The sequence below is a fragment of the Odontesthes bonariensis genome, chromosome 1, assembly GCF_027942865.1.
Source record: "Odontesthes bonariensis isolate fOdoBon6 chromosome 1, fOdoBon6.hap1, whole genome shotgun sequence".
Taxonomy (NCBI): Eukaryota; Metazoa; Chordata; class Actinopteri; order Atheriniformes; family Atherinopsidae; genus Odontesthes; species Odontesthes bonariensis.
Genome location: NC_134506.1, coordinates 33,084,222 through 33,108,403, shown reverse-complemented (window position 1 = coordinate 33,108,403; position 24,182 = coordinate 33,084,222). Strand labels below are relative to the sequence as shown.

Genomic DNA, 24,182 nt, shown 5'->3' with positions numbered 1-24,182 from the left:
TCACTTAGTTGAGGAAAACCTGTAGGTTAAATTGATAATGTTTCATTCACTTAACTTAAGTCTGTTTTTGGTAGGACACATTTAAGATTAGGTAATGGGTGCAGTGAAAATGATAGGTTTACATTTTAGAAATCAGGGGGACACTCTTATTAATCCCAATAACACTTGCAAAACAAAAGAAATCAGTGTTGGAAGAATGTTATGAGCCTCACCATCCTGCGCGAGTCTGGCTTGACTGCCTGCAGCTGCTCAAACTCTTCAATCTTGCTCTGATCTACGTCGTCCTTCAGCTCCCAGGTGCTGTCCTCGTAAGGCAGAGAGCACCACTTCACCAAGTAGTACACCACTTCCTGCAGCAGGCAGAGGAGAATTGGCGCTGGAAAAGACTAGAGCAAGGCCAAGCTTTGCTTTTATAATATGAGCAAAGGCTGTAAGGCATTCCATTCGGATGGCCTTGGGCATTTGTAAGCTTTAAAGGCATCACTAGAGTACGGAAGAAGAACACATTGAAAGGAATAAAACTACCAAAACTGTGGGAGTGAAATGCCTCCAGGATCAACAGACACAAACACACACTCTTCAAGTATGTGATTACCAAAAAAAAGCAGATTTATTTCACCTCTCCTGTATCTTTGTCCTCGCAGTATGATACCTCCAGCACTCTGTCCACCTCTAAATAATCAGGGTTAAAAGGGTCCTCCTCCATCTGAGAGGAACAGAAAGAGACAAAAGCGACAAAAGTGGATGGAAATTGAGTGAATCTACCTACATGCCCACACATCATCTGGAACCTGAGAAAAAAAAAAAAATCTCTGCTGTATCAGCCGAGTGAGTAAAGAGATTCAACTATATGTACACAGATGTGCCATCCCACACAAACCAGACACAGAAAAAGCTTTAACATCCAAATACAATCGCATTATACATGTGCACCAAACACAACTGTCTGAAAAGACATCAAATAACAAAAGCACACACCTCAGAAGAGAATTACCCGCCTAAGAACCCTCTACAGAGAGGACTGCTAACGCAGTCTCACAGACAGACTTACATCAGCGAAGAAGAGCGCCCTCTGTGCTTGTTTCATCTTGAAGCGTTTGATTTTCTGCTGAATCCTCTTGTCCTTCTCCAGCTGCTGCTCTGTGGCCCACTCGCAGTGTAGGTAGGAGCTGAAAAACACACACATACACACGCCGCAGTGAGAAACCACGAGTTCCAGCTTCTCCACAGTGTGTGAGGCCAGCAGGTGTGATCGCCGACTCCTTCGTAGGCACAACGTTTGAACTGATCTAATCACTGATACCTGAATAGAGACAAATCTCACCTGTGCTATTCATATATCTAACCTTTTCATCATTTGGCTGAAAAGTAATGAATGCGATTCGGCTCATGACAGATTATCCGTCATGGGAAAAGAAATGATTTCTCTGGAAGGGACTTCAGCTCATAAATCCTAATTTCCAAAACACTCGCACTGATAATTTGTTGTGGGAATGAGCAAGGATTTTTATTAATGTTCGCACGTTTGCAGATGAAAAATGACAGTTACAAAATATGATAACACACACGGCAATAACTGAAAGCTGTCCCGCAAACGCCCGTGGTCTTTGCTTACTTGCACAATCAGAGTTCTTTTAGGTGAGAAAATATTTGTTAAGAGATAGGAGGATGAGAGCTGCAGACATGGCAGGAACAGCGTCCATGAAAGATCGCTCACCGACCGACATGACTGCTTTTACCGTTAAGATTATCACACTTACAACCGAGAAAATACAAGTGAACTACAAACTTACTAGTTTTTGTATTTCACAAAAAACTCCTCGACTTCGACCAGCATCCCTGGAGAAGCCTGCAGAAACAAACAACAGAAATTAGGATAGAATGATTCCGAGCAACACTTTTTAATTAACTATCTATTCGCAAAGGTTTCTTTATCACGATTGTGAAACAACCTACAATTTAAAGAAAAAACAGGAAAGGAAATTGTGCTAAAAAAAAAAAAAAAAAAAAAAAAAAGAAATGAAAAGAAAATTACCTCCTTCTTAAGGATGCGAGAAGACATGATCTTGTCAACAACAGCAGCATCCTCCTCACTGGGATTCTCCTACACATGCAGTGGACACGAAGCATTAAATGGTAAGTGTTACATCACGGTCTCCCCGAGCACAAACTGGCTGAGAAGTGTTCACAATACAAACAACCACACACCAGAGGCTGCTGTACGCAGTGCACACAGTAAATTCCGCAGGCAAAGTTATAATTTGAAGATAGTATACAGTACCACTCAACAGTCTAAGTGTCGACTGGCACTACAAATTAAACTGACAACTGAAAATTACAACAGATTTTGACAAAAGAAAAAGCAGGGTGAAACCTTTCCACAATTTACAATATTTCAAGTGAAATGCTCTTGACCTCCTTTTTCTTTGCAGCCTTGGCATCCAAAATGTGGAAAACATTCATTTGCACTTTGTACCGGCCTGCTGGTTTGTACAGCATGATGTGATGGTAAAAAGAACAGGCCGTTATGAACCTAAAGGAGTATGTAGTCCTGCTGTACCTCAGCAGAATGTGTTCATGCAGAACAGCATGCGAGTAAGGTCTTTTCATCTCAGAGCATCACTGCCAAAAACTGTCCTTTTTCTTACTAAGTCACATATTCAAGCATGAACTTTTCAGGAGCTTGTTAGGAGAAGAACCTACAACAAACAGCTGAACAGCAGGTTGTTTGGATGCTGCAGAGTTGGTTTTCTTGGCTTTGACGATAACCTTTACGTCCTCATCTGACAGTCTGGCCTCCAGCTCTTCAGCGTACTTCTTTCTCTTCACTTGGCGGTTAGACCGCCTCTTCTAGTGAGGAGAGACAAGGAGGGAAGAGCACATTCACATAAAAATGAAAAACAATATTTAATGAATACATTTAAAAACTGATAAGATAAATTCTTCAGTTCAGGTCAAAATGCTGATTGCCTTCCCCGGGTATTTCAGGTACCTCATTTCCTAACCTCAATGTGTCCGAAGTAGCTGTGCTAAGTCGACGTCGGACCGAGTTTGATCTGGAATGAGCTGGTGTTACAGAAAACCAATCCGACTAAGCTTCATCTTGAACAACAGAAACGTGACTCGACCTGATCTTAAAACCAATGAAAAGAAACGTGTGTGTGGCAGAGCCAGAGGGTGGTGGTACAGGCCACATAGCTAGTGGTTGTAATTCAATAGAAGAAGCAGCGGTCCTAAGCAGAAACTGGAGCTCTAAATTCAAGCAGAGGAAAAATAATAATAGTTGCGGTCGACATCTTCAAGAAGAAAATGGAGGAATCTTTTTTTCAGGAGTTACTTTCATCTCTGGAAATATCAGCGGCGACATATCTAGAATGACTCGAAATTTAATTGCAAAGGCATTATGACTGTGAAACAACTATACTATATTTTAAAATGTGTGTGTATATATATATATATATATATATATATATATATACACACATACACACACTTATATAGATAAATAAATTTAAAAAAACACCTCTTTTTAACACTGCAAGAAAACATTACTTCTTCAAACTGGCAGAAATTATGTCAAGCGAGTTTTTTTTAGGCATTAATGAGAGAGAGAGAGAGAGAGATTTTTGGTGTCTTTTTTTCTTAACCATTTCCGTTCACCTTTTCTTATTAATATCTTGTAAATGTGAATTAAAAACAATAATGCATAGCTTGGCACTTCACAGGTTGCATAATGTTCTGCTAGGTGTGAAACTCCCTGCAACTAGGTTAGGATCATTTAACAAATCAAAGAAAAGGCTAATTATGCACCTGTGCCAACACATTACAATGTTTTATATCCACTGAAATCAATGAATCGAATCAAATCAAATTTATTTATATAGCACATTTCATGTACAAACAATTCAAAGTGCTTTACATAAAATAAAAGCATTGCAGCAGGGAGTGGAAGAAGCATTAAAAATACATAAAAGAATATAAAGAGAAACAAATAAAATCATTTAAATGAATTTAAAAACAAGCAACAGTCTAGATAAGTTAAAAGATAGCATGCAGATTTCATGCATAGACACATGAGAAAAGAAATGTTTTTAACCTGGATTTAAAAATGTCTCCATTTGGTGAAAGTTTAATCTCCACTGGCAGTTTGTTCCACTTGTTTGCAGCATAACAGCTAAATGCTGCTTCTCCATGTTTAGTCTGGACTGTGGACTGGACCAGCTGACCTGAGTCCTTGGACCTAAGAGCTCTGCTGGGTTTATATTCTCTGAACATAATCACAGATGTATTTTGGCCCTAAACCGTTCTGGGATTTGTAAACCATCAGCAGGAAATCTATTCTGTGACTGACTGGAAGCCAGTGTAAAGACTTTAAAACTGGTGTGATGTGTTCAGATCTCTTAGTCCGGGTTAAAACTCTAGCAGCAGTGTTCTGAATGAGCTGCAGATGTTTAATGCTCTTTTTGGGAAGTCCAGTTAAAAGAGCATTACAGTAATACTGTACAATATAGTTTTGTAATTATCACAATGTATGATGGGTGATTGATGAAAATTCTGAACAACAAAAGCATTTCCACTTTATGTCATGATGATATAAGTTCTCCCATGGACTAGTCATGGCAATGTGACTAAGCCTATTACCATTAAAAACCAGAAAATTCCAGAAGAAAAAACATGAAGCTCTGTAGGTGAGAAAAACATAAAATAATAAGGTCTTAAAGTCTGGCTTCTGTCTATTCTGTTAAGCTTTTCTAATTATCATATGCGTAGGCTGCCGCATCCTGCATCAATACACGAGCCCCTCCTAATGATAATATGTAGTTAATTAGAAATGAATGCCACTGAGCACCAGTTAATTAGGTGTGCAGTATGATATCCCTTTGGATATAAACCTTGACATCCACAAACCCAAGCTGACCACAAGCTGGAGTCAAACCTGCCACATGCCGCGACTACAGGGCTAAAGCCCTGAGGAGACCGTGCTTCTGTTCTAGCTGTCGGCCACGCTACCACGACTTCTGCTACAGGATCATCCTGAATGAGTCATCAACAGACTGTTTTAATTAAGTCCAGGGGCACCGTTTAACAAGCGTAATTATATCATAGGATACAGTCCGGATAGGACAAGAAACGGGGTGGTGGAGTGTGGGAGGAGGCTGAGCGTGTTGTCATCCCCACTCAATCAGACATGTTACTCTTCACATCTTTAATGGCTGTAGCACCTTTGCAAAACTTAAAAATTAAATCAATAAAAAAATTAAATCATACAGCATGTATAGTTTAGCATTTAATTTGGCATTGCAGCTATTGTTGATGTGGGACATCTCTGATGTCCTTATGTAACGGATAGCCATCCTCATCCACCTGAAATGATCTAAATTGTAAGTGAGCAATAATTAATTTTGAGTGTGGCTTCAATAACTGAATTTAAAAAAATAAAGGCGAGAAGTCATATTTCACTTCAGCAAGCAGCGCTGTTCTTTTTAAATTAAAACCATGATTAATGCTGAACACCTCTTTAAAAATAGTTCTGCGCGTGAATGTAAAAAGTGCTATTGTAGATGCCTTGACCCAAATATTAATTCATTGCTGTCGCTCTCCTCAATCATCAGCACAGACAGGAATGTGCACTTGAGATAACCACCCACTGCATGACCTCCCCATGAACCAGAGACAATCCTTCTCAACTCAAACTAGACTCTGTTCTCAGCAGCAGTGTGAACACTCAGGGCGAGGACACCACTTCACTCGCTTACAGAAGCAGAGAGGGGCTGCCGTTGCCAGTTTCTTCTCTCTTCCCTTTGGTGCTGCCTGTGTGACACGACAGACAGCCAGTGGTGCACATGCCACAGCAAAATTGAAACTCAGTTCAAATTTAGACTGCCATCAAAGTGCCGTCGCTGAGTTTAGGATCCATATGACCGATTTGATTAAAGGTGATGATGTGCAGAACGTCATCAGATGAGTGCGCCGACCATCAGAGGCCCAGTTTCACTATTTCAAGAGTAGCACTGTATATTTGAGAGAGTGTGTGTGTGTGTGTCTGTGAGAATACTGGAACTCACAGAGTCGTCATCCTTAGAAGTGTGTCGAGGGGGAGGATCATCCTCCGACTCCTCCTCCTCTGAAGACTCTGGCTTTCGTTTTTTCTTTTTTCCAATCTTGATGACAATTTTCCTGAGGAAGACAAAAAGATAACATGTAACGAAGGCCAAATTAATGAAAGCTGGCTTCGAGGACATAACGTTTACAGAAATTTTCAAAAGCAACACATCTTTAACCATGGGGTAATGATTCTCTTCCATACTATCAGTGCAAAGTATCAAAACGGGGAAGTACTGCAAGTATACAAATATAACGCAAAGCATTTCCTCTGTCAGTATCGGCGCACTCTAAGGACATACTTGGCTGTTTGGAAACAGCTAGGTGAAACTGACAGAAGCCCTAAAGTCGGATTTTCCCATCGTTTTCCCACATTTAATGGGGCTTACTCACTAACTGATTGAGTTGATGCTTTTTTTAACCATGTCAGATCATTGCAAGCCCATCTTGTGCCGTGGACATGCAATATCAGCCATATGCAATTTTTGTTTAGAAGCCCTAAAAAGGCAAACTGACAATAAATACGATTTTATGACAAATGATCTTCACATTAGGTTAAGCTGTGGTCTTAAGTCTAAGCAGTAGCACGTCACAGTAAAAACATTAAAGGGACACTATGTAATAAATTAAGTCATTTATTAGCTCAAATCAACATATTCATTCATAAGTTAGTCCTCATTGGTGTAAAATGATCTCTGTCAAAAATCTCACTTATCCTCCTGAGTGAAGAATAACTTGTCTGTATCTACATAGAGCGGGTAAGCTCTATGGAGGCCGCCATGTCCTTCCGGTCTTTGAAAAACGACAAAGTGCCGAGAGGGACATAAAGCACTTCGAATCACGATTTCCCCGCCAGGCCTGCAAGCGGAAATGACGTCATTGTGACGTCATTTCCGCCGAATGGCTTATTACAGCCGCTAATGCTAAATAGATTTTATCTCGTAAATGATCCCACTAATAATGCATTGATTGTTTCCAAACTTCTGCCGTAGTAAACATAGGCTCTTAACTCACAAAACGAGGCATTAGAAAGTTTGTAAGTTTACCGGGAGTTTATTTACCGCTGCTAATGCCGCTTAATGCTAACGCTGCTAATGCTAACGCTGCTAATGCTAACGCTGCGTCGACGTCACTTCCGGTAACTCCCGGAATATGACTAATTGCATTGTTTTCACACCAAAGGGTATGTCAACTTATGTTATCTGACATGTTATCTGTCATCTGTATTTATAGTGTTGTTGTATGTGTGTTATGTAATCCTTTGTACTGTGTGTCTTGATGTCTTTTTGTTTGTATGGACCTTGAGTCTGAAGCTATAGCTTCTTGAATCTTGACACATTCCGCTTGCCGTAGATCAAGAAGTTGCAACGCACATTTGAAAACGTGAGGCGCTAGAGAGCAAATTCATTCGACTTTGCAAAATAAAATTGCACCATTAGATGGGGGAAGAAATTACATAATGTCCCTTTAAGAAATTATTCTGCAGCCAATCTACACTTAACGGTTTTTAAGTATGTGGATAAGGAGCTGTCTGGGTGAAAGACCATCTGTAATGGATTACAAATGAAGGAAATAAAAAAAAATTAAAAAAAATCATTTTCATCATGCATAGCACCAATGCAGATTGTCAGCGGCATTCGATTAGATATAAATGCACTTGTGCCTCACTGCGCTCCAACAGGAACCGATGCGTTGCAGAAAGTGCCTGATAAACTTAAAGAATGTGTCGATGCAGCTGCAGTTTTTGAGCTAAAATACACAAACAATAATGGCAGCGGAGGGACTGTAGGGAATGCTTACACGTATCAACACGCTCATGTTTGGGAGCAGCCGGGGTTTCTGGACTTAGGAATTCGGCGCTTTGGAGAACCTCCCTCCTATTCTGAAGATTCAACCACATTTGATCGGAATGGCTTTCTTCTTCTTTTTTTTTTTTTTTTTTTTAAAACATTGCTGGTTTGTGAGGGTTAGCTCCAACTATGACCTAATGTACAATTATAGTTCAAGGCAGGTTTGCATAATAGACACAAGCTTGCTTCCCACCTTCTTCAAGTATTTCAAGCTCCAACTGTCCTCTTTTTTTTTTACCCCCCACTCGTAGTCGTGTATAATTTTATGACCTTTCCCGACATACTCTCTCACCACATATGCTTCTCCATTTGTATCATCTCTGCCTTGGTGTGATGTTAATGGGAAAATAAAAACCCTGCATTCAAGCTAACAGACAGTGGCTCTTTTCCTGCCGTCACGCTCATACGTGCGCACACAGAGCAAAGCCACCCTCGCTTTCCCCACAGAGGGGGGCACGTGCGATCGCAGGTCTATTCAGACAGACTGCCGCATGAGCAGGTATGTCTCCAGCTACGAGCATGTCCCTGTGGGCTTGCTCATTTGAGTTTACATTAGAGAGTGGATGTGAACAAATAAGAGGTCCACACCGACCAATCAGTGCTCCCGTTAGACTTTTCTGTGAGGCAGCCAGAAACTCAGTTCTTTGGATTTTAGAAAAGAGCTCCAGACAGAGACAGCGGGCTGATGACAATGCGAGACCATCTTCCAACAGCATGGGGAAAAAAAGCAGAGAAAGCACCACCAAAACCCAACTGGAATTTGAGTAATTTGGCCCAATGTTGTAAACAAGAAAACAAATATTCAGCTCTCCTCTGACTTTAACTCTCTAAGCTCTTTCAATCTATGGTGTCGTTTTCCCATCAAATTAAGAGATGGAGACTGGCGATTTCTTAGTATGTGTGAATGTTCCTAAGGCAGTGTAATATTACAGCGCATAGAACAGAGGCAACAAAAAAGGCTGGGAAAACCTGCCGGTATTTTTCCAGATTTCTATAGTTAAAATACAAACAAATTCTCTAGAAACAGTCACTTGCCAGAAATGTTCAGCTCATTTTAAAACGACGCTTAAAGAAGTAAAAATAAATAAATAAATAAGAATAAAAATAAAGCAATGTATCAAGTAATGTCTAATTAAGAACTTAAAAACCGAAAAGAAAGAATAAGTAGTTTATAAGTCTAAAGACTTCTAAGGCCTCTTTCTGAAATACACAACAGCAGATTCTTCCAGCAGCACGGTGACAGATAACGTCCCTCAACGGGTGTCCCTGCCCCCTCTGGGTGACATTACATTTCTCAAATCCTTTTGACAATGACACTTGATGGTTGCTATGCAACGTGCCCTTGGGAGTGTATTTGGTAACGTGGGCGGTGATGTTCGCGATGGCGTCACTTCCTAGGAAAAACATCAGCAGTCCATGCTCACTGACACTATAGATGGCTGCACAACATGTCAGGTCGGAGTGACCCGAGGAGAAAAGGCAGGGGAAAAACAAAAGCTAAAATGGCCAGGAAAAAAAAAAAACCAGAAACAAAACAACAAAACAAACTACACCATGATGAAGCAAGTGAATCGAACTCAACACGATGTTCCTGACTAATGGCTAATTGCACACAAAAGAAATAAAACAGCCATCTGATCCAGACATGAGAAAACTTGAACTGTGATTTTTGTTCCCTGGTAAACATACAAAAGCTCCACCGGATAATATGGGTCCAACATAATGAAAAGTATACATTATACATCCTGCATGTGTACAGTACATCCTGCACAGAAACGAGAAGGAAAGTACAAAGCACGCACCACATCATAGAGATGGTTACAGCCGGTTCCACCCTGCTGTTGTAGATAAACTGGACCACCCAGGGCTTTAATAACATTGGTGCTAATGTGCACGCGCTCTCTGAATAGCTGCTCCACAAGCTGAAGAGTATTAACCAAAATGACGGGGAGAGAACACATATTTTTAAATAAAAGACATCTCCCTGAGAAATGTAGCTATGGAAGAAGTCTTTAGGGTCATGGTAGATTCCCTCCGATGTGAAAGAATTTTGCACAGGCTGTATAAACCCTCCGTGACAAATTGCATTATATCCACTGATATAAGTATTCGAAAGTAGCCAGCAGCCTGACATGAGCACATACGTCTACTGTGCATGCGGCTCCTACCAGTGGCTTCTGCAATTTTCAAACTTTGCTAACTTTCTGACAAATTTGGTTGAATTATTGCCGTTGACATTTTTTTTTTTTTTAGCTTTATAAACCCTGCACACGCTGGTTCGGAGGGTTCTTCTATATCATTTTGGCCATCTTTTTTCCACCTTCATTCAACTTTGCTGCAGTTGGCGAATTAAAAATACACCAACAGACGTGGCTGAAGAAATTAGAGGGGGATACCTGGATCTGCAATGGAGGAAAAGAGCTACAATGAAGATTGGATCCAGACTACGTGTGCTTCTTGAAAACAGGAGACTTAAAGCATGCCTCCCATCTATCAACACGGACATTGTGTAATTGCTGGATGATGGATGAGACAATAGTCCAAGTGAGGAATTTGAGGGGACCTCTGAAAGTTATGCTTAACAGAAATGTGGCCACACAATAATTATGCTGGATCCTATGGTTACTGCTGCTGGCTTTCAGACGGTTTACACAAACAGGAATAATGTGAGAGAAGCCATACGTGGCTTGACCTGACATGATCAGCCCAAAAGTCTCAAGACTTGTATGCAGTTGGAAGCATTTCCTCTCAGTCAAATACGGTTTCTGGAGGTGCATTATTGTACCTGTGCTCAAGGACACCTTGTGCGACTGACGAACACATGCAGGTTGTACTGATCATCTAAATCAGCAGTATCTGATGTGTTTGGTCAGCATTTAGTCTTCTTGCCCACTTGGGTTATTCTACGCAAGCCTGCTCTAAAATCTAGTTTGAGATGCAAAGAGGTTTAGAAATGTAGCCCATCAAGTGATTTTGGAGATTAAAAAAAACAAACAAATAAAAAACACTAATTATACACAACTGGACCATGCACATATAGTCCTGAAACGATTCTGAAAATTGATTTTCATTAACTACAGTTGACTTTTAAAAAAATATATTTTTAGGTGCATGTTTAGATTAATGCATTTTTCATTCTTTTTTTATGCGCCATTTTAATTAGACAACAGCTGCCCGTGATCTGACATTGCCGAGTGATCCCTGATGATCCACTACCACAAGCTACTCCCTGAGAGTAATGGGCTAGTTACTGTTCGAGGCTTTTTTGGCTCCAATCATCCTATTGTGCCAAATAACCCCATCCCTTGTCCCCCCAGTGTTGTCCTGCCCTACTTGGCATGCCGCCACTGGGAGTGTATGTGTGAGGGTTTGATTTTAATAGAATCTGGATAGCGCCTTACAAGCCAAGACTGCATGATGGTGCTTCAGAATGTCAGAGACATCCAGTGCCTTTTCGTTGGTCTGCCTGTGCTGTGTATGTGTTTGCATGCTTTTTGCCACCCTGAGGGGCTTATTGACACAGTGGTGCTCTTCCTCGTCAGGAAATTCCCTTTCTTATGAATGGAAGGATATAATCTGAGTGCCACATAACTAACGGGTGGAAACCGTAGGAATACCACCATCATGCCTCCTCTCAAAAACAAATACTGTCAGCACAGAGAACATGGGCACACGAGATTTAAGTTTATTCAACAAACATGTAAAAAATGAGCCTCTCACACACACACACACACACACACACCTTTGCATTATATGTATAGAACCGCTAACACGTTAAAATAAATCACGTACCAGCACACGTGAACATGCAGACATATGCACCCTCCAAGGGATTAACTAAAAAACAGCTTTAGCTTTTCCTAATGACAAAAGTGAGGGGAAAAAAAGATTAGACGCCTAGCAGGCGAGCACTGAAATATGAACAGCTATACACTAGACTTAAACCTCCATTTTCTATCATGTAATTGATCTCACAAGCACCATTTTGTTTGATTTTTCCTCCTACTCTGCTGCTTTGTGATATCAGCATATTTAGAACATGCCTGCTTTCAGGAAACGCTGGATATGCAGCTTTGAGCGAGCTGGAAGTACTAAATTTATATTAGGGGAAAAAAATGTAAAGAGGAGGGGGAGGAGAAACAAAAATGAGCAGCACGGTGCTTTCAACCGATGATTATATGAGGGTACTTTTCAGCAGGTAGGCTGCCTGGAAAAGCACATCTCAGCCTTCAGTGAGGGTTGATCGGTGAAGCCTCGGCTGTAAAACAACCCTCATATTTGCTAAGGGTAGATTATGCTGGTTAATATTTTGACTCAAACTGTATACGCAGATCAGATACAGATGAAATGTATAACCTGCTGGTGCCTTTGTTCCACTTGTTAAGGCTGGCTTCCTGCAGAAGATTGGAAATTAAAAAACAAAGAAATAATATGTGAATATGCCTTAGATTTACAGTGTTGCAACCAGATTCCATATAAAGCGGCTTTCATTCACATATTGTTCCGTTTCTTTTGTCAGCCAGATAATCGCATAAGAAATTGTGATTGGAAAAATGCTTCTTGTGACCGAAAATAGACACGTAGTCTTAATGGACCGATTTCAGCCCTAATAATCATTTAAAAGCAACGTCTGTAAGTTTCCTTCTACACTTAGATGTACGATGATCTCCCACAGAGAAAGTTAGAAGCAGCAGAAGGACTTGAATGTTTTCTGCCACAGCATCAGACATTCCTTAGTTTACAATTTGATTCCACTCGCGTATGTAAACCTGTATGTAAACAATATCATTTCCATTTGAGATTAATAAAGTATTTTTTATTTCATTTAATTTCAAATAAATGGTCCAATTGAGCTACGACCATAACTTGACACAACTGCGCATATAAGCATACCGAGTAAGATCTTTACAATCCAAGACATATTACCTTCTGATTTAATCTCAAATGAGATGGAAACTAAACTCATCAACTTGTGTTCTTACAGTGTCCAGTAAAAAAGTCACCTGTGAAATAAGCTATGATGACAGATTAGCACAGTGGAAGTGATTAAAGTCAATAAAATGAGAAAGAATGTTATCAAATGCCTTTCAAAGAGTTAAAACAGATTCTATGGTGGCTTAATTGAATGCACAACATCTTGTTATGTCTAACTAAAAGATCTGTTGGTATTTTTGTAGTTTAAGTTTCTTATATAGCTTGATGTATCAAAAGGCATCCAGATCAGGAGCCTTAGTCAATGTTGAAGCACATATGAAACAGAACAATAAAACCAAATGTATATTTTTTTCCCCTAAATCTTTCTATGATATGCATCCCGTCCACTTGCCATACTGGCTGGTGCATCCATGTAATCAGCGTTAGGTGCCTTAGTCAGGCAGATTATCCTTATGATGATTTGACCCATAATTCAAAACCCAAACAGCTGGTTGAGCAAACTAAATAATCCAGAAGACACCAACTAGGAATTTGATAGAACTGATTCTGGTAGAAACACAGGTAGTAAGAACAGCATAGTTGTGTTAAAGAAGCAGACCCTTAAGTACACAGACAATTAGGGTAATAGTCCTTTCTCAGGCTCCATTCCCTGCTTAAAGAACCGTCAGAGGGTGCCATGGAAGCGCGAACACACTTAACGCCACAGACATATAAAACTTAAAGCTTTCTGCCGGCAGTCCAGCACATATGCCTTATCAGACAGAGACTAAAATAATGACTCTAGCGGAACGCGAGTACCGCTGCACCTGAGATGCATTAATGTTTTATGGGGACATCCAGTTGGTGCATACGTCTGAACAGGAATCCCCTCTGGTATGGACTGCTCACAAGAAGCTTCGTGTCAATATATAGGCAGCCCGTCGTAGTCACCACTGTTCTCATTACATCAGCAACAGAGTGACCATAACTCATCATGTAACTGTAAGGAGGCTCATTCAAACTATGTGCATGCAAACTTACAAAATAAACTGAAAACCCTCTCCAGTCCTCATTCTTAATGTGTCATTATTCAAAGATATTATGGGGTTTCTTTTCACTTTAAGCACAATGCAACTGAGCATCCCAGAAGGGACTGTCAGCATGGGACCAAAATACAACCTCACCCTGACACAATCACAGACTTTGCTCACGAGACTCTTTCAAACTTATTACCCAAGTCAAGCACAGAAAGTGATAGCAGAGGTAAAGTCCAAAGTAGAAACTGGAACACCGCAGCATTGCCACAGCTTTGATATAAGGACCTTTTTTATGGACAAACGCTGAGAAAGAGACCTATGGATCCATCATAGAAATATAAATGTCATGTTTAAAAATTCACAGCAGCAGACGCTGCCCCAACACTGTTCTTCACTGTTCCGCCTGGTGCAACCGGCCCAACAGTGTTGGATTACAGCTGGTATAATTCTGCCAAGATAGAAAGTTTCCCCCTGTCTGTCTCACATCTAAAGGCTGCACTTTTGTTCATAAAGTTTAAATGGCAAAAGCCCACAGTCCAAAAGTAGGTGTTGATAATACAGCCAGGTCATAATCAGATCATCTTGAGCTCCATGTTGTTGTCATATTTCACGTTTACATTTCAGTGCCACGAGCTCAGGCTCAGGACTGATCATGTTCGGACTTCTCCTGAGTCGAGGCCCGGATCTGACAGCCGTAATGAAACCGAACTTACTGTATTTGGTTGCACTTGGCATTCCGCTCTTCCATATTTATTCTTTCTACTAACAAGGTAAACAAAAATGACATTTATATTCGTTAGGCTGGGTTCACATCAGCAGCATAGCGTGCAGGTGCTGCGGGCTATTTACTGACTGAAGAGTTGTTCCAAACACTGTCCGGTAACGACTATAAATGACGGACTTTTCTGGAATCCATCGTTTCTTTGACTTGAAAAGTGTTGAAAAACTTGCCCAGCTGTAACTTGAGAGCAATAACATGCAACTGCTGAAATAAACTGAAAATAATTCCTTATTATCACCTTAACAGGTGAGCTGCATCTTGAATGTGTCCCAACAGTACAGTACAACAGGGCCTATATACCAAAACTACAGGAAAAGGTGTATTGATGTTGATTAAGGTTGATATGATGACCAGCAAATATTTTTTCTGTGTAGTTTGCTGGGGACCTCTTCCCTGACACTTCCCTCATATGTGAAAAATAGGCCCAACTGCAAAACTATGGAGGTCTTGTGGCGGCAGCACAGCTTGAGCCGTTGCTGAGACGTGCGTCTCATGCTGCCAGTGAGGATACTCTGATCTGTTAATATGGAAGCTGAAATGAAAATAATCCCTTTCTACTCGAGCCACGCTCGTGGTGTGAACCCGACATGACTTTACTTACCATTTCTTCATAATAGGAAAAACAAACGTACAGAATTTTAAGGCTCAAGTGTATACACTCTTCAATCCATATTGTTACAGGTTCAAATGCATCCTGGAGTCTTTACTATACTTTACTGAGGTGAAGTAAACAGGGTTTGTTAAAAAAAAAACAAATCTGTAAAATACGTTTGAAGTTTGTGAACTACAGAATTTTCTAAAGGAGAGTGATCAACACACCATCTGATCAGATACCATTTATTGTTTCTAAATGGCTGGAACACGTAACGTAATAACTGCCAAAAAAAAAAAAAAAGGTTGAGTGAGGCATGTTTAGGCTCCATAAGGGGGCTCTGCTGCCCACAGCTTGAACTGATGTTTTCTTCACATGTAGGCCAAGTATGGTTACTAAGGTTGTACAGTTAATCACCTTGTTACAACAGAGACTCTTATCTATGACCCATTTAAATAATAGATTGTTCGCTGTCCTTCAAGCCTAACAAATCTTAGATTACAATTGATTAAATGCTGTTGGCTTCATCAACTGTAACTCCATGAATGCAATGTAATCAGGAGGAAAAAGATCTGTGACGCTTCCTGGTCTTAAGTGTCGTCTCTTGTACAAGTAAAATGATCAAATGCAACATTACTATCATGATCAAAACAAAGCTGGTTTTAGAGGAGCCTCAATCTTTCAATTAATCAAAGAATGGAGACACTGAAGGTGCTCCGAGTTCCACCAGGCAACTAACTCCAACTACAGAGGACCGTATCACCATGACCGATGCCGCCATCCTCTCATCATTTCAATTATCACATAAACGCAAACCCACATAACAAGCAAAATCCATTATATGCTACAGCTTTTCTCCCCACCACCAAGCTCATCTAATTATCAATCAACGCAGCTGCCAGCCAGACTGTTGACCACTGTCAGTCTCTCTCACACTAGGTCCAAAAAGTACAAGCCTTTTCTGTGCTGGTTTCACAATAACAATTTTTTCTCTTCCCAGCTGTTCAATCTCACATTTAATATATGAAAACATTACCCTTCCCCTTTGTCTCTTTTCCTCTGCACCAGCTAATATTTTAATAGCTTATGTTGGGTGTGGCTTATAGCTGCACACTTGCTTAAAGCAGTTAAACAGAGGGGGATGGGAGGCAGATTACGATATCTATATATCAGCACAACTAGCCTGAATGTACGAGGCAGCGCTGGCTCACATGTAAATGGAGTCTTTGTTTGCTCCTCCCATATTTACGCTGATTATTGAGCCTGGTTTAATGTTATGGAGTGCAGTAAATGTTGAACTTTGAGCTTCCATCTTGGCAGCCACAGAAACAAAATGTATACTAGGCCAAATGTACCAGGAAAATAAAACAGTACACAAGCAGGCTAAATGAGTCAAAAGCACTACTGTTAACCTACCAAACATTTGGTTGTTTTCAAAAAGGAGATTTGCAGCCATTTGTCCTTTGAAACATGAAAACCATTGCCAACTGTATATAGTCTTAACTGTACTTTGTGTTCATCTAATAGTTAAGATACACATTGATCTTTCGTAAAAAAAACAAAAAAAAAAAAAAACTGATGAGGATTCGTAATTTTTCCTGAACCAAATTAATAAAATGATTAATTAATAGAGAAAATTATCAGTTCAAACAATTCTCTGCAGGCCTTTTTACCTAAAGTATTGTCGTACAGTAGCAGGAAGTCAGCTGGTGGCACATGTCACATGCTCATGAAATGCTACAGTGATTCAGGCATGTGCTGAATTAACAGATAAAAGATCAAAGCTCTACTGACTGGATTTTATCCATTTATTTTTTTACAAACTGTGCATTGCAATGGTTTATAGAACAGCAATAACCTCTACATACCCGATTTTGGCCTTCTGCTTGGACTTGGAGGACGGTACGATGCAGGCCTTCCGACAGGCCTTCTCTTTGGGCCGGGCTTTGCCGTTTCCCTTGTGCTCCCGCTGACGGTGTGCCTTGTACTGAGCTGAAGAGCTGGGGAAGCTCTCTGGGCTCATAACCCGCGGGATGTTCTTCTCCCCACGTTGCCGGGCCTTAGCAATAGCCTCTGATATTATCCTATTGGCCTTCTCCTGTTTGTCAAGCAGAGCCGACTCCATCTGAAGATGCGTCCTCCGCGGCACCCTCTTCTCTGATGAGGAGCTGGATGAGGATGAGGATGAAGACGAAGAGGAGGATGATGATGATGAGCTGCTCTTCACTTGGGGACTGAGGACCTGCACCTGGCTACTGGGACCGTTGGCATTCTTTCGAGGCTAAAAAAAATAAATAAATAAAACAGGAAGAAAAATATATACTTAGGATGATGATACTTGCATAAGTGACATTTCAGAAATACTACAGCCATGATGAAAATTTGCCTTTGAAACCACAGAACAGCCTTGTGACACTAAGAACTTTAAAATGAAAGTCTAGCAATGTGATGAATCTAACGCTGTTCACAAAAAAAGGGTGAACCTGATCAATATGCATCTCTAAACAGACAAAAGTACAACATGATCTAATTTCTCATGACGTTTGGCATTAAATGTGCCCGTACACCTTTCTTTATTTAGAAAAAAAAGGACCCCCGCCTTTGTGTTTTATAACACATTAATAATAAAGTGAGAACGAGAAGCCAGAAGGCATAAATACCAACGTCATTTACAGCTGTTATCAAACAGTTCTGCTAATTGGCAAGTAAACAAATCTCCATTTTCTTCACAAATAATTTTGCCATCACTTTTGAGATGCCATTTCACTGTATGAGAAGCTGAATGTGACAAGTTGAATATGAAACAAGGGCTTAGAATAGAAAAAAATTCAAATTTAAAAAGAGAACACTCTACACCAACTCTTTTAGAGTTTACAATCAACTATACAGTGATGGGACCAATGAAAGTATCACTCATTCAGAGAGACGAAACCCTCCGATTCCTGGGTAAGACAGCACAGCTTGTTGCTCTTCCCATCTCTGATGCTGTAGGTGGGGAGTGGACCCGTTTCACTCGGCCCGTTTCTCACTTCAACCCTCAGAACCCTATCTTACTCTACGAGTGGAAATTAAGTTCAAGAAAAGCTGGTGCTGCCTTTAAGAATTCCTATAAATCCGGTGGACACCATGTGACATGAAGTGTGATATTGGTGGAATTCTTTTTGGGTTGTGTACGCTTATCAGCGGTAGAGTAACACTCAGCCATTGTAGCAGGTTACAGTGTGGCATGGAGACATAAATAATCCAGGCTGCCTGATACATGATAATATGTGAATAATAGATGGCGTGACTGCAGTTATGCCCAACACAGGCGCCTTGTTGTGGGCCTTGAAGGGAACCCATAAATGGATGACCTAATCTAAAAATGTGTTGCGTATTTCTACGCGGCCCAGGCGCGGCTGTTTTTTTTTTTTCTGTTTTTTTTTTTTTAGCCCCCCCTCCCGAGTGCTAGCTAAATAAAGAGAATTAGCTTGAACCTCACAGACAAAGTGGGGAGGTGGGGAGGGATTGAATAACTAGCAATTCATTTGGAAGGAAGTGAGTGTGTGTGGGGGGGGGGGCACACACATACACACAAGAGCTGCATTATGATTTTCACGTGTGCAACACTGCTGAGGCTATTAGGAAGAAATTTACTGGATCATGCTGGAATGTTCTCATTCAACTTAATGGTAAAAAGGGAGGAGTTGAAAGTAATGCACAAGGGCAGAAGAACAGGAACATACATGAGGGAGGGAATTGGAAAAGAAAACATGAAAACAGGCTTCTATTGGAGAGGACAGAGAGAGGAAGAGAGAAAAGATAAAATGCACCAAAACGGCGAGCACTGCAGCTGTGTAATACATCTATAAATAACTGAAATTACAGCCTGCCAGCACTGCAGTGATTTCAATCTCTAAGCACGCAGGCCCATGAAAACAGCGGGGACCATTACAGCCGATGAAAAGGTAGAGTAAGCTCCATTTGGGCTGGACACCTTTCCCTCATTCTCACCCCCCGTTTCCACATGTAGTGAACTCGCTGATCACTGAGGGGTTCAACTCAAGGAGGACACACACACACACACACACACACACACACACACACACGCACACACTGTACATAAACTACAGAGCAGCACAGCTTTAAGCACATTTTAAAAGGAGAATGGAAAAGTGATGTATGACACCAAAAGAAAGTGGGGGTAGGGAAATAAAAGAAATCTAGAGTGCCTTGATACGGTGTCGCACAGCAATGCAAATGAGTATGAAGGAGAGGAAAAAAAAAGAAAGAAAGAAAGAAAAAAAAAAAACAGCAATGAGTTCAAGATGGCGGCAGTGCAGCATGAACCAGTAGCAGAGGAGGTTGTTCAGTTCCTGCCGGGCCCCTCCCCTCCCCCCTTCCCCTCGTCCCTCCCACCTCTGAGAGCAGCTCACTTACCCTTCCTCTTGGCCTCTTCACTGTAGACATGGTCGGGTTTTTTTCCTTCCTCTTTACTCCCCCTATCCAACCGGCTAACAAAAGCCTTGCCCTTTCGCCGTTTTTTTTTTTCCTCTCTCTGTTGCTCACAAACGCTCCTCTCTTTCAAACAATCTTCCCTTTTCCAAAGTCGGTTTCTCTTACTCTTCCTGGAGCCGTGGTGTCCCCCCCTCCCCTCCCTCTCTCCTCGTTTTCCTCCCCTCCTCCTTCCCGGTCAGCTCTTCTCCTCCTCAGGCAAGAGCGAGAGTGCTGGAACTGTTTCGTCTCCTCCTCCCCCAGCGGGCAGGGCTCAAGAGGAGCGCATGGGAGCTCGCGCTCTCTCTCTTTCTCTCTTCCCCACCTCGTTTGTCTCTTCACAGGGTGATGAGGGAGCAGCGCTGTTGGCGGTAGAGGAGGTGCGTGGCAGTCCAGGAAGCTGTCATTCCGCTGCTGCGCGCCGCTTTGCTGTCGTCCGGCTCCAACCTCACTCTCTCTCTGTGCCTGTGTGTCGGAGTTGCCTTCCCCAGCCTCCACTCTCCTCCCCCCTCATTGATTCCTCTTTCCGCGTGCCTCGTGTGCGCTTTCAGTGCCTCCTTCAGCCCTATTATTTCTTCTTCTTTTTTGCCCTTTCTGCTCCGTCGTCTTTCTTTTTGCGCCTTCCCTTACCTTCTTCACCTTCTTCACCAACCAGGATAAGGTAGGTTACTCCTCTTATTCCCAGAAAAGCAAGTGTGTCATTTTTCTCGCCTGTTGGGCTGATTGTTTTCTCCTCTTTTTTTCCCCCTCTTATGTCTTTCCTGGTTCTCCCTCGTTGCCCTCCACTCTGCCTGGCGTGTATGGCGAGCTCGAGACTCTGGCAGCCAGAGCGGTGGAAAATGAAAGCACAAAGCAGCAAAATGCATCAGCATGAATATTAGAGATGTCGTTAAAGCCCGGGCTCGTTTTTCTCTCGCTCTCTCGCTCACCCACTCACTCTCTCTCTCTCTCTTTGTAAGGAAGTAGGCCAGCAGATGGTGCTAGCAGTTATTACATTAACTTTCACAACTTAACCCCCAAAGTACTGGATTTCTCCCACGCCACAGATTGTCAGAATCGTAGCTTTTCTCTGTTCTCGTGTTGGCTGGTGCCAGTGATGTGCCGATATAGTCACAGATCATCCAAAAGAGGTGGATGAACACAGAGATACACAAGTTCCCAAAGGCTTCAAACATATTACCGACAAAAAAAACAAAAAACAAATAGCCTAGATGAGTTGCAGACTTTTAACACAGCAGAATATCACAAGACTCCCCAACCAAAGCCTGATGAGATGAGCACTTTTACCCGGTCAAGGTTGGGTCAACATGCTACAGTGGAGAAAAAAAAGATCCGAGCGGGGAAGCTGGGATGTGTCCAAGGATACAGCCCCTGCTGTGAGCCAGAGAAAAACTTGGAGCACGAGAACGCCTTTCAGGGAACTCCTGACACCACAATGCAGGGGCCATGTGCTCCGGCTGGCACATGTTACTGGGAATAATTCAGAGACACAGCTGGCTTGATGCCAGGTACAGTACTCAGCACTATTGGGTCAGGCCTGCGTTACCAACAGACTCCCCAGCAACGTTTTTTTCTAATCCGTGTTTACTGTGCAAAATCAACAGTCGACTTTCCAATCCAACACCCTGTATGCACTGATATTTGTCAGCTGACTAGCTCAGCTTATCAAGAGGTTTATTTTTGACCCCATCTCCCACAAATACTGCCCTGATCTAACACACTTCCAAAATACAAAAAAAGGTTCCATTGACCTTTACACATCTGTAAAATTCATATTTGCTTGGGATGAGTGATTAACACATACAATTCAAAACGTCAGCTCATTTTTACACACAATGCACGTCCTGACTCATCAGTCTGACCACACGGCTGATGATTTAAGGAGATTGGTGAATGCACCACAACAGACACATACCCATTAAGTCATCACCTACAGTCGCCCACAATGTCATCCAACCCCCATTGTATGGGGAATCCAAAGCAATGAGGGTTGAATGATTTCACTGGGAACAGTAGAATATGGATAAATATGAAATTTTCCTCCTGTGCTTTCATGAACAGTCCAACTGCCAGACATCATCTTTCCATAGGCTATGTATGTTCCCTGTGATGTTATCTTTTGTAACTTAAACCAAGTCCATGCCCAGACTCACTGTATTTATTGCTGTGAGTTGATTCAAATGTGGTGTGAAATATGTGGGTGAGCATGTGTCGGGTACAACACAATATGGCTTTGCATTGCAACTTATAAAGTTATTCAAAATCTGTCTGCAAGTGTTGAGGTGGTGTTGAGGGGAGTTGCTCTGAAAATGGCACTGGAGGCTGACTCTTCGTGGTTTGTGTTGCTTTACATCTTACAGCTTTATATCTCCTACAGAGCTAGAGATAGCCACTGCTTTGGTGTGCAAAGCAGTGGCTGTTCTTTCTGAGAGTGAGCAGCAGCAGCAAAAGGCATTGGATCAACCTGCCAAGCCAGGCCTTGGAGTTTGACCGGGGTACAGTAACAGGGATTGAGTCGACTCCACACACATGCACAGTGCAAATGGGTTTGAAGTAATAAAGGCACCTGGCTATTTTCAAATAAACAACAAAATTTGTCTTCCAATAGTACCTTCAAAAATTGTCATAGGGTGTAAATAATTCTGCAGCCTCTCACATGTTCAACACATCATTATTTATCCCCCAATGTAGAAAAACAAACCATTAAAGCAGCCAACACAGTCCTTGATGGGGAAAATGAACAGGAGGTGACAGAGCTTTACAAAGTCTGAATAACATAACCAACTTAGTTACCACATGTGGCTGTGTGCGGATAGGGAATTAGTCATCTTGATTAGTCAGGCTGTTATTAGCAAAACAAGAAAAAAAAAAGAAAGAAAAGAGTAACAGTCAACAAAATACACAAGCTTCAACGGTCAAATGGCATGGCGCCACAACTCCCTGGCAACTAGACAGTTAATATGCAAACAAGCCTGGCAGCTCTGTATGAGGGGGAGCGGCTTCCTTTTAGGACAGATAAGGGAGGGGAGAGGAAGAGGAGGGGAGGGGAGGGGAGCAGAGGAAGGGGAGGGGAGAAGCAGTGCTGGTGAAAGGAAGCGGGCTGAAAAAAAATAAAAAGAATGCACGCACAGAGGTAGGGTGGCTGCAGAGGCACAGGTGTCTGTGTCTGTACACTCCATTACTTCCTCATCAAAGAGTCTGCTGCGCTGCTCTCATTTTTTGCCTCTACCATAGTGAGCCTCTCAAATAACTCACCATTAAGGAAATGAGAGGTGAAAGCAAGCAATGCTCTTAGTGAAGCTGAAGATGGCCAGCACCCACCAGTGCTTCAGAGCCGACAGCTGCACAGAAATTAAATCCGTATCCAACTGGAAAATAATGTTACACGGCGTTTGTAACGGCGTGAACCGTGGAAAACCGATGTACCATTATCTACTATAGCAATGATGCCGATGTTCATAACTCATTAAATTAATAGGTCAACATCTTGTTCCTCAAAAGAGCAGAAACAAGTGTCCCTCATTGGTTCAGAACTGATTTCTGGTGTCATCTTACACTTAAGGAGAGGTTGCAACACGGTAAGACAAACAAATGAACCGATGATTCAAAAAAAGCATTCAAAAGCATTTTGGTCAGAATTTGAATCAAATGCAAATATAAATTCTGATGTTTCTTGGGTTCATCTCAGAACTAAAACAAAAAGATTCTCTCATCTACAATCCTATAACAGATGATATGAAAACATGCCCAGTAAACAAACCGTTACCACTTCCACCACAAACTTTGATTTGACCAATGCCTTCCTTTTCACACTAAGTTTCTAAGTGCTGTTGATGACCACAAATGATCAGAAATAGACTTTGGCTACGGCTACACGAAAACAAAACGAGGGTTTTTTTGAAAACGGGTACAAAAATTATTGCGGCCATACGGCAACGCTGCTGTCCAGACAAAAACGATGAAAAACGATGAAACGATGCAGTACACACGAAACACCTCTAGGTGCGCTGTAAGCCACCCCCACCGGTTACACCAGAACAATAGAAGAAGCAATGCGCATGCGTGTGCGCCCCTACTTCTACCAGCGCATCGCCTGTAAATGTTCCTTCAACAACGCCGCTGTAGTTAGCGGTGTCTGCAGCAGTGCTGCTATCAATGTTATGGGGTCCATGATGATCGCTGTCTGTCCTTGTTGTGTTGTCTTCTTCCGGATTTTGAATGGAAGCCGCTTTTTGTTCTGAACACTGACGTATGTGTAAACGTCACTGCGTTAGCAGTGAATGACGCAGAAACGTTTTCGCTGTAACAATGGAAACGAAACGACCCCGTTTCCAAATCTTCCCACTCTGGAACCCGTTCTCAAAAACTATCGTTTTGGGGTAGTGGGAACGCCGGCTCCGTGTGGCCGCGACAGCCAAACGATAAGAAAAAGT

The 24,182-nt window shown here is 41.8% G+C and overlaps 1 protein-coding gene across 4 annotated transcripts in view; it reads right to left on the bottom strand.

Annotated features, from left to right (window-relative positions):
- The window catches only part of chd9 (chromodomain helicase DNA binding protein 9), an 81,849-nt gene that overhangs the window by 24,084 nt on the left and 33,583 nt on the right, over positions 1-24,182 (bottom strand). For 3 of the 4 annotated variants that reach the window (XM_075464703.1, XM_075464711.1, XM_075464731.1), the window contains 8 exons: positions 17,145-17,557; positions 6,066-6,177; positions 2,704-2,850; positions 2,036-2,104; positions 1,794-1,849; positions 1,052-1,169; positions 620-706; positions 213-350 (listed from right to left, as the gene is read on the bottom strand). In XM_075464703.1, coding sequence (XP_075320818.1) covers positions 213-350; positions 620-706; positions 1,052-1,169; positions 1,794-1,849; positions 2,036-2,104; positions 2,704-2,850; positions 6,066-6,177; positions 17,145-17,557 — 1,140 coding nt within the window. Of the gene's footprint in view, positions 1-212; positions 351-619; positions 707-1,051; positions 1,170-1,793; positions 1,850-2,035; positions 2,105-2,703; positions 2,851-6,065; positions 6,178-17,144; positions 17,558-19,695; positions 20,678-24,182 lie in introns of those variants that run through there. The other variant, XM_075464720.1, reaches the window with a different exon arrangement.